The 13,236-nt window shown below is 40.3% G+C and overlaps 1 protein-coding gene across 1 annotated transcript in view; it reads right to left on the reverse strand.

The window, feature by feature from the left end:
- DST (dystonin) overlaps positions 1-13,236 on the reverse strand; it is a 293,027-nt gene that overhangs the window by 279,389 nt on the left and 402 nt on the right. Inside the window, 1 exon segment of the mRNA XM_042829656.1 lies at positions 13,135-13,196. Within this exon segment, the coding sequence (XP_042685590.1) occupies positions 13,135-13,196 (62 nt within the window).

The following is a 13,236-nucleotide window of genomic DNA, read 5'->3' on the forward strand; positions in this document are numbered from 1 at the left end:
TTGATTCCTTACCAAAAGATAATATTACAAGTGCAGAGTCCTTAGACTAAAACCTGAAATGCTTACTCATTCCTGCAACAAGACTTTGCAGAGGTGCAAAGAAATGCAGAAAATACTTAAGAGTGATGCAGTGTATGGGAGCTGCTGTTCCTCACTCAGTGCAAAAACTAGATCTGCCAGAGATTCCTTCAACAGTGAAATTAATAGAGGCACCATGTGCCACTTGTGTTATTATTCTTCAGTTGAGCCCAAAGTTGAAAACTTGCAGTACTAACATGGCAATCAAATTTAAAAAAAAAAAAAAAAATTGAAAATGACCAAAATATTTGTTTATTTGGTAAAGAAAGCACTATTTTAGATGGCAAGCCAGAGATGGAGAGCAGACGAGTATTACAAAGTATTCATGGACACAGTACACAGTCTGAGACCAAGCCACTGAGGAAGCATTAGAGATTTTAAGATGATGCAAGGCAACATGAGGTTGCTCTAACACTGTTAAGCAATTTGTACTTTCCAGAGTCATGTGAATGCTGAGTCACTGGACAATGACAAACCTCTTCTTTGTGTTGGGAGATAGCTGTTCCTTCCTGGACCCTACTGCTTCATTCATTTTTTTATCTCCATAATAAATTATGACACAAGGCAAACCAAACAAGTAATACTTCAGATACATGTTTTTAGAAAATCTCTTTTCTTCTAGCACTATTGTACAAAGAGCACAGGTTTACATCATAAGGTATTCTTCCTTAAAGAAAAACCAGAACCAGCTTTTATGTATCATAGAGAAACTCAAGAAACAAAAAAAGACCAGAGTTTATCTTCTCTCCAAAATCATTCACGCTTGTCCTTCTAGTTAGCTCCCTAAAGGAAAGATTTCTGCCTTTGGAGGAAGGCTGGGAAGATCTAGATTTTAGCTGAGCTTTGTGAATTAATCCTTTTATGCCTTCTCTAAAGGTTGTGGGCTTTTTTTCTGGAATGAAGTGTGGTAACACTAAATAGACCTGTTGTGCCCATCATTTCATCTAAACTAATGAGGAATGATCCAAATTGGCACCGTGTGCCAGTGAGCACAGCTGAATGTTGTATAAAACAAATTCCATGGTGAGATGCTCCATTAAAAAAGAATCTTCCTCTCCAGCCAAATTTTAGGATCACACCTCTAATTCAGAGCCTGATTTGTGTGTACAGAAACACCGTGTGGGATGCCTATGACCAAAGCTCAGCAGATCTATATCTCTATAGCTACCTGAAGGGAGTCTGTAGTGAGCTGGGAGCCAGCTTCTTCTCTCATGTAACTGGTGATAGGAGTGGATGGAATGGCTTCAAGTTGTGCCAGGGGAGATTCAGGTTGGATGTTAGGAAATACTGCTTTTCTGAAAGAGGGGTCAGGTGCTGGAATGAGCTGCCCAGGGAGGTGGTGGAGTCACCAACCTGGAGGTGTTAAACAAGCGTTTAGATTTTGTGTAGAGGGACGTGGTTTAGTGAGAACTATTGGTGATAGGTGGACAGTTGGACTGAATGATCTTGTAGGTCTGTTCCAACACTGGTGATGCTGTGATTGATTCTATGATCTCCAGAGTCTCCCTTTGGAACAGGTGAAGTCAGTGGGTCAGACGAACCTGGAGTGACTGCTTCTCTCCACTGGCCATAAATGAAGCCCAGGATGACTGCTTCACTCACAGATAGCTGTGCTCCAAGTGTCCAAGATTAAACAGTATGAATCTGACCCATGATGAACATGAGGAATTTGGTCTGCCTTGGATCCTCCCATCTACGTTGTATCAACAGGCTTCCTTTTATTTTCCTCTTCCTACAAGATAACTGCAGTCTTTTTCCATCAGTTTTGTGTGAGAGTTTTACGTGTCCTTATTCATTAACATAACTCTTTCTGGATCCACATAATTTAGCACAGTGTTCTTATTAATTTCTATTACTGATATATATATAATAGTTTTGTGTAATTTTCAATTCCATTTAAATATTTCCCATCCCATCTTCTTTTTTGATCAAGTTATACATCTGATAGAGGTCATCGATGAACTGTAATTCAAAAGATCCTTTCTGGAGACCATGACCTTAAAAATTAACAAAGTCCACATATGATTTTTCTCTGTAATATGACCAGCTCTTGAATATCATTATGTATTCATTTATCCCATTTTTCAGAATTTTATGTGGTCTGGTATTTGATAACACTCTGCAGGCTTTATGTCATCGCCTATTTCCCTTCCTACTTCATTCATTAATATTAAAAACAGGATTTTGAACCTTCTTAAATAACGTCTCTAATTTTTGCTTTTAATGAGGACATTTTGGATAACATATGAAACTTTTTTTCTTTCACTTCATTTTTCTACTTTTATTTTTAATTGTTCATCTGATGTTTTAATAGAGCCATATGAACACAGCAGTGCTATCCCATGAGTGCATTATTGCTTTTGTGACACAAATCTTTGCTCCATTTTCTAGTTATGCTGTTTATTAATTCACCTGGTTCTTTTTTTTCCCTCTATTCTAACCTTTTACAATCCCTACTGCCTTCATCGTACATTGCCTACTATCATATTAATTCTTCATCTTTTCCAATATGAATTTTATGTTGCATATTTTGGGAGCTAGAATTCTAATTTTGTAGCTTAATCTTTCCAGCCAGCATGTGTTTTCAGAATCATCAGACATTACGAGATGTAACACTGCCTTATCTGATATCCAGATGCATTAACTTCAGTGGACTATGAACTGCAGCTCACTTTATCTTCTGGCAGAGCTTCAGTAAACTGCAGAAAAACTGCTAGTCAGCAGTAAGCAACATTGCAGCATACCAGCAGGAATGGCAATTGAACTCAAATATATTTGCAAATGCCTTCACATATATTTGGGCGAGTTCCTTAGCTTAAATGACAAGGCTACTCACATAGTGGACTAAGGGAAGCAAGTTGATGTAATCTTTTTGGATTTCAGCAAACCATTCAATACTGTTTCTCACAGTACCCTTTTGGACACATACAGCTAGGCAAGTGCATAGTATGATAGGTGAACAATGAGTTGAGAGTCAAGCTCAAAGGCTTACAGTAAATGGGATTACATGAGGCTGGCAGTTACTCTCTGGTGGGATTCCCCTGGGCTTCATTTTAGGTCCAGTACTCTTTTATTTTTGCCAATGACTCGGACACAGAATTTGAAGGTATACTAAGTCTGAGGACAACACTAAATTAGGAGGAGCTGTTGATTATTTCAAGGATAGAGAGAACTTCCTGAGAAACTATGACAAATTAGAAGGCAGGACAATCACCAAACTGCATGAAGTTTAACAAAAGCTAGTGCCAAATTCTGCACCTACAACAGGGAAACCTGTCTTTGCTTACAGTCTAGGGTATAAGAGACTAGAGACCCTATGGAAAGGGATCTGGGGTTCTGGTTGACAGCAAGTTGGACACGAGGCAGCATGAGCCCTAGTAGCCCAGAGGGCCAACACACCCTGCGGTGCCTCAGGCCCAGAACTGCCTCTGGGAGAGGGGAGGGGTTGTCCTGCTCTGCTCTGTGCGGCCTCACCTCCAGCACTGTGTGCAGGTTTGAGTTAGCACAGTGTAAGAAGGAATAAAACTATGTAAAGAATGTCAAGGAGGACTATAAAAATGATGAAGGGTCTGGAGGACAGACATAAGAGGAGCGCTGAGGTCCCTCGGTGTGCTCAGCCCAGAGCAAGGAGCTGAGGGGAGGCCTGATGGCGGCTGCAGCTCCTCACAGCGCAGGGCAGCGCTGAGCTCTGCTGTGTGTGACAGCGACAGGGCCTGAGGGAACGGCATGGAGCTGCGTCAGGGGAGGGCAGCTGGGGGTGAGGGACAGGGCTGCACCAGAGGTGGTGGGCATGGAATGGGCTGCACAGGGCAGTGGGAACGGCCCTGAGGTGCCAAAGTTGAAGGATCTGGATAATGCTCTCAGACATTGGGTTTGAATTTTCAGTGGTTCTGTGTGCCTGGAGCTGGACTCAGTGATCTTTGTGGGTGCGTTCCAACTCAGGATATTCCAAAGAATGCACTTTTGCAAGTACATTAATGAACATCAAAGCCAAAGGAAAGATCTCCAATCCTGTGTGCTTCCTTTTAAGGTTTTTAACAATCGTTGTGTGTGGATGAGAACTGTCATCTATTTATCCCTGTCAATTAATGACATCAAGAATGGTCTTTGAATGGTCAGTAACTGCCTGCTGAAAGCTTGGGAACTTTCATGTATATGCCACCTACAGCATCTTACAGCCTGGAGACATTAGTATGCACAGTACCAGAACCACTCTCAAGACTCTGAAGTTCTGAGCTGTTTTGCAGGCAGGCTGAACTAGAATTAACCCTCAAGCTGAAGTGCTTACTGGAACAAAAAGGGCAGGTTTAATTAAATATTAAATCCATTTATTGTATCAAATTCCCCTTCAAACTGAAAGAGAGAACTTAACGAGTATTTCTGCTGCACATATTTAAATATATATGCATGCACCTATACTGTAAGACCAGCTTTAATTTTGAAAGTGACTAAGATTGCGTTACTTCCCTTCTCTCACAGTGACTTCCATGCTAAATGTGCTTAGTGTACAAACTAACAAAGGAATAAGAAATACAATATTTATTTAACTGCCAGTCCTGTAAGTTCAACTCCAAATCCAGGATTCACATTAAGTCCTCCAAACTACTTATACAACAAAGGCTGTTTATTAAAGCTAGGTCTTAGTATTTGCTCCTTCTCGGTTCTAACAGCTTCCAAAATATACACTGTAATCTTCCCCCCCCACACACCTTTTTTTTTTTGTGGCTCTATTGATCTTTTTATTTATTTAATCTTATCTTGGGGTTACTCCTATAAAGATCTGAATCAACAGTTAAGCATCAAATGTAACATTCCATATTCAATTTTCACTCTCACTAACAAGCTTCCACTGGTGCTTCTTTGCACACATTCTATTTTCTTCTGAGATTTTATTCTTATCCTCTAAAGCCCAAAATCCAAACACTGCAGGAATTATTTCTTAGATATTGAAGACTGTGATTTGACATGTGCCAAATAATACTAATTTTTCCAAGATAAGTCCAAACTTTCAAGACAATCACAAGCAATTGTCTTTTATATAACCTGAGATTATTTTTCCAACTCAGTTCATGAAATACAGTATCAGCAACCTGCCTTCCAGCTTCTAAATGAGCACAAAAGTACAAAAAATGAGCAACAAATAGAAGCCCTCATTTTAGATTTTAGATGGATGAATGAATTTGAAGTATAACTTTTAATAATCCATGCTGTATTACACTGCTGATTTACATGTGCTTGGTTGTTATGCTTTTTTCTTTTTTTATCTCAAAGACAGAATTCCTAACAAAGCAAGTAAGATTTGATAGGAAAAATTGATGATATGTAAGCAAATAACTGGTGCTCCCAGTTACAACTGAAGGTACCTTTTAAGTACTCTTTCCTGTCCAAATTTATAAACCACAGAAGCTAGTCTGTTCTGTGATTCTCTAACAAAAGTTTGCAGTTATCCACTGCTATTTTGCCTTTCTTAGCCCTTGCAATAGCTTGTCTCGGTTCCTTCACTATTACTCAGGGCACTACAATTCTATAGGAGGAATAGAAGTTATTTAAGAACAAAAATAAATTGGAGTACTGATTGATCTGCAAAGTACAATCACATTTAGAACACACTAGGTCGTTCCCAAGCATTTCTCCTCAGCACAATCAGTATATGGTGTATAACCTTAGTCTGCCACAAGGAGATAACTACCAAAACAGCCTTTTAAATATTAAAAATACAGCAGGAAAGAAAATAAGATACACACACTGCTAAACCACACAACTGCTGCCCAACTGATGCCCAAGAAATTCTCATCTGTCCAGTGCATTTGTTTGAAGTGCAAAGTGGAAAGAGAATTTATGCCACCTCAATGTAAAGACGTCCTCTTAACCAAAGTAGATACATAAAAGAGATTTACAGGCATATATATACATACATATATATGCAAGATACCTGGGGTGGAATTCAGATATCTATTAAGATATCTGGATTCATATACTGAGATTTACATATCTGAATGAGTATCTCTGTCTGGAGCTAGTCTAAAACTCCTTTTATAGTCAATGAAAATTGCAGTCAGTGCAGTCAGTGAGGCTTGAAGAGCTCAGCTCATCCTAAAGGAGACAACTATTCTAGGTCAGCTGAACAGTTCTATGGACTATAAAACTGTAAATGCTTATGAGGAGCTTATCTTGCTGTATACAAGGATGCTGTTTTTGCAAAGTCACTTTCCAACTCTGCCTACACTTTACACACACGAAGGTGGCAGCAACAGATCAGAGAGGAATGATGTCTTGACCTAGTTGTATCATTTTACTCTCTAGAACAAAAGAGAAGAATAAATGTAATACCTCAGTCTAACATGATTGCGCGTTTCAGTGTAGTCTAGATATTCATAAATAAAGTTTTGTAAGAACTGTGTTCCAATTCAAGTTTGCTCTGTTTACCTTGACACCCTGAAGCTGAGAGCTGTTGTTCTAACAGCTGAGTGGACAGCAGTGATAAGGACATTGGCACAAGCTGTGAGAAACATGTCTGCCCAAGTGTCAAATGTAGCTAGCTGCCACAGCTGATGTCGTACTTTTGCACTTCAGCCATAACTCATGTTTCATTGCTGCTGATGAGTCAGGAAGAACCAACCACTAAGTCTCCTTGAGGCAAGGCTACAGGGCACAAGGAACACAGCTGGGGCTCAAACGCTTTGGATAGAAGAAGCACCCAGATAACAAGTACCCAAGAACACAGCTCACAGGTGAACTAGATGCACAAGGAATCAGATCAAATATAACCTGTCATGGTAGCGCTAGGTCAAGATCAGTCATATCAGCAGTGAGCGTAAACACCTAATCAAGCATCTCTGCAACACAGTGCTAAGTCCTTGTCTAGGAGATGTGGAAGAGCCAAGCATTCTGTTGCCAAGTCCGAGGCCTGGTATGCCCTCTAGACTACAGATTATGGAGGCAGGTTGAGAAGCCATGGATCTGTTCACTTTTGATGTGGCTGAGCCAAACAAGCCAAGGCCAAATGAACCTACTTCTGTACAGCAACAGTGAGGTGACCTTACCCTGTGCTCAGCATGGTTCTTCCACAGCATACCAAAGGAGCCACTCTTCAAAAAGCCTGAGAGTTGCATTTCCATGCCCTAGGAAAACATGTACGATAGCCCAGGAGCCAAAAGAGCTCTGAGAGAAGTACTACCATGCTCATGCACAGCTTTCTTTCATTAAATAGCGTTTTGTACTGAGTTATTTCTGAAAGTGGATAGCTTGATCTCTCATTTTTGTAATCTAACCACAGTAACTGAGAAATCAGTGTAGCTGGTTAAGCTTTTCTGAGCTGTACATGGTCTGTGGACCCCTGCACAATTCTTTCCATGTGTGTAAGAGTCACTTCTGCAGCTGATGTGGTAACACATGTGATTACCACAGGTATGACCTCAGCTATTTTAATTCACAGTTTAAATCTGAGGTTAATTTCAGCCAGTAAAAGACAGCTAGATGCTCTCATTCAGTGCATGGGTACAGACACACACAGACAAGCTGTGCTCTCTCTATATCCCCTTGAAATCACCACGGCTTCATTGTTTGCTTGCAAGCAGCAGCTCATATGCACCAGGATTGTAAACTGTAAACTGGCATGCAACATGGCTGAAGCTGCAATCACAACTAAGATATGCATTTCCAGATATAAAAAGAAACACTGAGAATTTGTACTGTAAGTATATGAATACTTTCACGACAGCTAAAGGCTGTTGGCATGATTGTAATAATGAGAAATTAAAAAATAAGAATTGTTATTGTGTGCCAGATCATTATGCAGTGATTATCCCTAACCTGTCAGAGAGCTGTGAGGATGTGTTCATTTATAATGCAGGTCCCAAAACGCAGTGTATTGAGAGCATGTCTTACCTATTGATATGGACTGTGACACAATGTCAGCACTTTATCAAATGATTGATAGAGCTGAGAAGGAATCCCCTCAGCATTTCAATGCTCTGCCTTCTGTCAGAAGCCAGAATAGAGCTGCAGGAAACCAGACAGCTATAGAAATATATAGGGCATTTCTACACTGCACTGTAGCACAAAGCAAAGGCACCTAGGTTACCTCATCTGGAGTTAGCTCAGGAACCCAAGTGATCTTGCTGCAGCAGCTGGGGAATTGCCATCTATTTTGTGATACGACTGCCAAGCAGGCTGTTTCTCAGCATAGGCTGATGCCTGCTGGGCTAAGTACAGTGCTGCAGGGAATGAAGCTAACAGTCATGGACAGACAAAGTATTATATGCAGAATCTCAGTAGTACCTCAACTGCAACCTACTGTAGAACTTGCTTTAGCAGGGGGGTTGAACTAGATGATCCACAGAGGTCCCTTCCAACTCCTGCAATTCTGTGATTTTGTACTGTGTTACGGCACAGTGTGACATATTCTGTTTGGGCCATGTCACTAGACATTATGAGAAATGGATAGAAGCACTTGTCTTTATACAGTATAACCTATATTTACAGATTTCTACTCATGCCTACACATAAGGGCTTTCATACATCTAAGAAAACTATTTTTGCTTTTGTCTATGATTTATTTTCCCTTGAACCTGTTCCTTAACTCTTACAACCACTAATGGAAAAACAGCTTAGATATCCTGGGGGAAAAACATGTCAAACACCAAGGTAAAACATTTCCAGGCTGATGAAGCTCTGTAAAGATGAAGAGACAGCCTATGAATAGGTGCATGAATGTATTTTTCTGGCTAGTCCTGTACATTTCTGTTGCTCCTTGAATGCACTTCCTCCAATCAAATGGAAGAGTAAATTCAGCTCGGAGGGTCTGCTGATTTCTCTTTTCATTGGAGCAATGTATATCTAGAGCAGTTTATAAATAACTCCACAACACTTGGGATGAGTTATAGTGCCAGTCTTCAAAGACTATTCATTACTGCTTTATAAGATATCAAGAATTGTATTTTTAGGCAATTGTGTCACAATTAGCCTCGGAAGGGAGACGGTTACGACTAAGCTATGCTGACAAATAAATTCATGACAACTTCTTCTGGGCATTCATTACTGGCAATGTCAACACATGCATTTACTGCAGATTTTTCTACTGTAGTGTATCTGTTGTATGATAATGGAGGATTTAGGAAATTCATTTGTTCTTAAAAATTGCCACTAGATTTGGCTGACCTGTATGTATATAGTCTATTCTACAAACAAAATGAGAATTCTGCAGAACTCAAAAGACAAAATGTTATTTGTCATTTGCTACAGCTATGGTCTATATACACTGCTATGCCTCCACAGAGTCTTTCCACGCAGGGTCAATTCCTGTTTGCCTTCCTCATGCCATCAATCCCAGCAGCATGCACCTGCTTTAAGAGAAGTCAGAATTTATAGTGGACTGTAAAACTTTGATGGATTTGCTTCCTAGCAGGATTATGCCTGCAGGTCACAGTGGAACCATTCACATAAAGCTTGCCTAAAATATATGAGTCAAAATAAAATAAATGCAAAAAGATACAATATTGCTCCTGACTACCCACAGACAATGAGACCTTCCAATCCTGAGATAATTGTATTTCTAATTTAAAAGATGAGATAAGGGAAAACTGTAAAGCTGAGAGAGAATTTTAGGCAAAAGATTTATAAATCCAACAGATTTTTTTTTTCCCAATAAGAACCATCATATTAGCAATTAGTGCAAGTATCCCTTTCCAATCTCATGAAAAAAACAATACTACTTAAAAATTCAGCATGAGAACCTGCCTACTCATGAACTCCTGCCTTCATATCACGAGATTTTAAGAATTGTATCACTTGGATTCATTCTATAAGCAAGTCATTTGCAGCAGGCCGGTCCTCCAAAGCTTGTGAGAAGACTCCAGCCTGCATACATTCAAGATTGCTCTGCAAGAAAAAGAGCTAGTAGCTTCTCCTTTAATTGAAAGGTAAAAATCTCATGTAATCCTGTGATTCCAGAAGCTTAGACAACATGGAGAAATAATTAGGGAAGAAACTGAAATCACAAGTGGCAACACAAACATGTTAAAGAGTGTTCTCAAATTGTGAAGTATGGAAAACATTCAAACCTCTTTGTAAAGTGAATGCTGATGAACACTTGAACCTGTCAAGCCCTCAAGTACTCAGAGAAAATTAATATACTCGATGAGAAAACAAATTCCTACAGAGAGCGAAGGAAGCGTGAAGTAACGGAATTACTGGTATGATGTAAATCTTTCAATATACAATGAATAAGTAAAAAAAAAACAAAACCAAAACATCAAAATACTGGATCACAATCCCTATTTTGGCAGCACTATCACTGAGTTACACTGTTATTTTGATGTAGTTTTTGGGGCAGCACAAACATGCAATGCTACAACTGATTCTCAAAGAGGGGAGGGAACAGTTAAAATAGCTCCTCATCAAAGTCTGATTTGTCACGTAGGCAATGAATATTTCTGCTGGAAATTCACTTGTTTTCTCTTTTACAGCCATGGCATATCTAGGTCTACCTCAGATTAGAAACATTAACTATTCTGGGTGCGATTCCTTTGTTAGTTCAGGGAATATCTCTAATGCCTGTGTAATCGAGGGCATCCTGAGAGTAGTTGCAATGAACTTAAAGTGTAACAACAAATATATCAAAAACAGGTCTGACAACTTAAGATAATAGAAAATGAATGTTAGTGGGACACCACTGTGCTATCTTGTAAACTCTCTCATCTTCTTGCTGGTTAATTTTTCTGCCATGAAGCACGTCTAACAAAGGCAGGCTTTAACCTACTTTATATTCATAACGATTCATGCAAATTTACCTCTTTTTGAGGCAGGGGGTCAAGTGTTTCAAGTTCATTCTGCAGTAAGGAATATCTGCATAGACTTTTGCAGTATAATAATGAGAGGTTTTGCAGAGACATTGAAAATCAAGACCCACAAAAATAGACAAAGCATTTGTGGATGAAACCCTCCACTAGCATATCAAACTCATAACAAGGTATCTGATAAGGATGATCAGTATATTTTCAAATTTAATATTTACCCTCCCATTGTGCGTCTTTTTTATTTTTAATGCGGGGTTCAGCACTGAAGTGATACAACAGCTTGTGCTGGGGACAAAGACAGTGCAGGCACCACAAGAGCTACGGCTCTGGCAAGGAACTTCTATATAAATTTGCTACACATCTATTTTTTCCAAATATAAGGCTTTGCTGGCTGGCAGCCAATCATGCAGGAATTGCCAACCGCTCTGTGTAGATCGAGCAATTATAATTCTCTGTGCAGTGCCACTAGACCACCTGCACATTCATGTGGGATGCGAGTCATATCGAACCCAGCTCTCAGGAGATGAATGCTATTTGGTATCAAACTCTTCTTCGTTATCTTTTATCATCAGTAAGGAACAGCATTTATAATGTGCCTAACAGACAGCTCAGCATAGAGAAAGCCAGCAGCTGGATCTAGTGATGTGAAATGCAGAGTTGATGCTATGTTCATTTTTGGAGGAGAATAAAACACAACTATACAAAGCTTCCATTTCCATGCATCATGCTTTTGTCAGTACCCTGTTGGAGCTAGAAGTGCATAATGCTTTGTGTTGATATAGATATTGAAAACATCAAATTCTGTTTCAAATAATGTTGCCAACATTTCCATGGGAGCATATTCGTAATTTATTACTAATCAATTAAATCAGATTCATTAATAGAAGGTTTTACTTAAACTAAAAAACAAAAATGTAATGATGTCACATGAGTCATCGTTTTCTCTTAAGAATCAAAAGTCCATGACCAGAAATGAGGGGAAAAACAGCTCCACCATTGCTAAGATGGGTGGCTAGGACCATTAGCAGGTGCCTTACTGTGTCAAAATGTAATATAGAAAACTATGAAAGAATCTAATAGTCCTTTATGCTTTATCATAGTGTGGTTCCATAAGTGGAAACTTCTATGAAATGTGCCTGCTTTTAACCAGGTAATATACAAATAATTGCATGGTGGTTTACTGAAAATGAATGAGTCACTTTGTAAACTTCCCTTCTAAGAGTCAACACTCAGAACCACAGGTACTTCAACACAGAGTAGCACAACCTCAATTTCTGTCTGGGCTTAATGGCAAAGTAACATTGCATAGCAACCAACTGTTTCCTGTTGGAGGAACGAAGCCTTGACAAATGCCCTGGCTCCTGGAGATGGACCTCTGTCAGCTTGCTTAGTGCAGTACTCAGCATCCAGTCACAAGAACAAAACAGACTTCTCAGGGTTAAAGAGAGGAGGTCTCTCTGCTAACTATACTCCATGTGTCATCTCTTTGCAATAATGTGAAATACCATTTTTGACATAGGAGTTCAAAACTAATTTCCATCAGAAAGCACATTGCAACAACCGTATCACATGTACACTTTTAAAATACTGGTCATAATCTGGTCATTTTCTTAGTCATAACCAGCTACACATAACGTAAATAATTTGAAGCAAAAGATCATTTTAGTGCAAAACTCTCTAACGGTTTCTGCAATAGCGGGCAATGGCATGGCTTAAATGAGCAGCAGGGAACCAGGCAGGAGAAACACCAGAGCAGCGCAGAGACCAAGTGATGCCTGGATGAGCATCATTCCCCATATTCTCCCAGCAGATCCGCTCCAGCTTCTGGAGCGCTGGGGAAGCGCTGGCGTTGGCATTTCCCGTCTGCCCGAGTCCTGGCACCGTTCAGCAGCGCTGGGGCTAGGCAGCACTTCCCTGCCCGCAGCAGGTGAGCGAGGGCAGGCGGCAGCACAGGAGCTCTGCACCGCAGCCGTAGCGGTGCGGGTAGGGCCGGGCTGGGGCCGCCCGCGGACGGAGCAGCTCTGGGCGTACAGAGCGCGGCTCCTCTGGAAAGGGAAAGCGCTAGCAGCGAACAGAGGGTGCAGAGCTCCTGCTTTGCGAGGAACGTGTCGTTTTAAGCACACACACACAAGAAGGAAATAAAATACAAAAACAGGACGGCGTGGCTCTCGTGCAAAATGAAAAGCTTGCTATGCGATTTCATTACAGAAAAAGGACAACAATAAGGACAAGTACTCAGGTAAAGAGAACAACTTCTGACCTTGAAATTGCGTGCTAAATAAATTACCTCAGAGCGAAAGTGGTGCGTTCTCATGACAGCATCTGTAAGGAAGCAGAGGTCAGGGCTGCGCTCGGGCCGCCG

The sequence above is a fragment of the Centrocercus urophasianus genome, unplaced genomic scaffold, assembly GCF_019232065.1.
Source record: "Centrocercus urophasianus isolate 14NV4802_14NV808 unplaced genomic scaffold, USGS_Curo_1.0 seq_10, whole genome shotgun sequence".
NCBI classification, from domain to species: domain Eukaryota; kingdom Metazoa; phylum Chordata; class Aves; order Galliformes; family Phasianidae; genus Centrocercus; species Centrocercus urophasianus.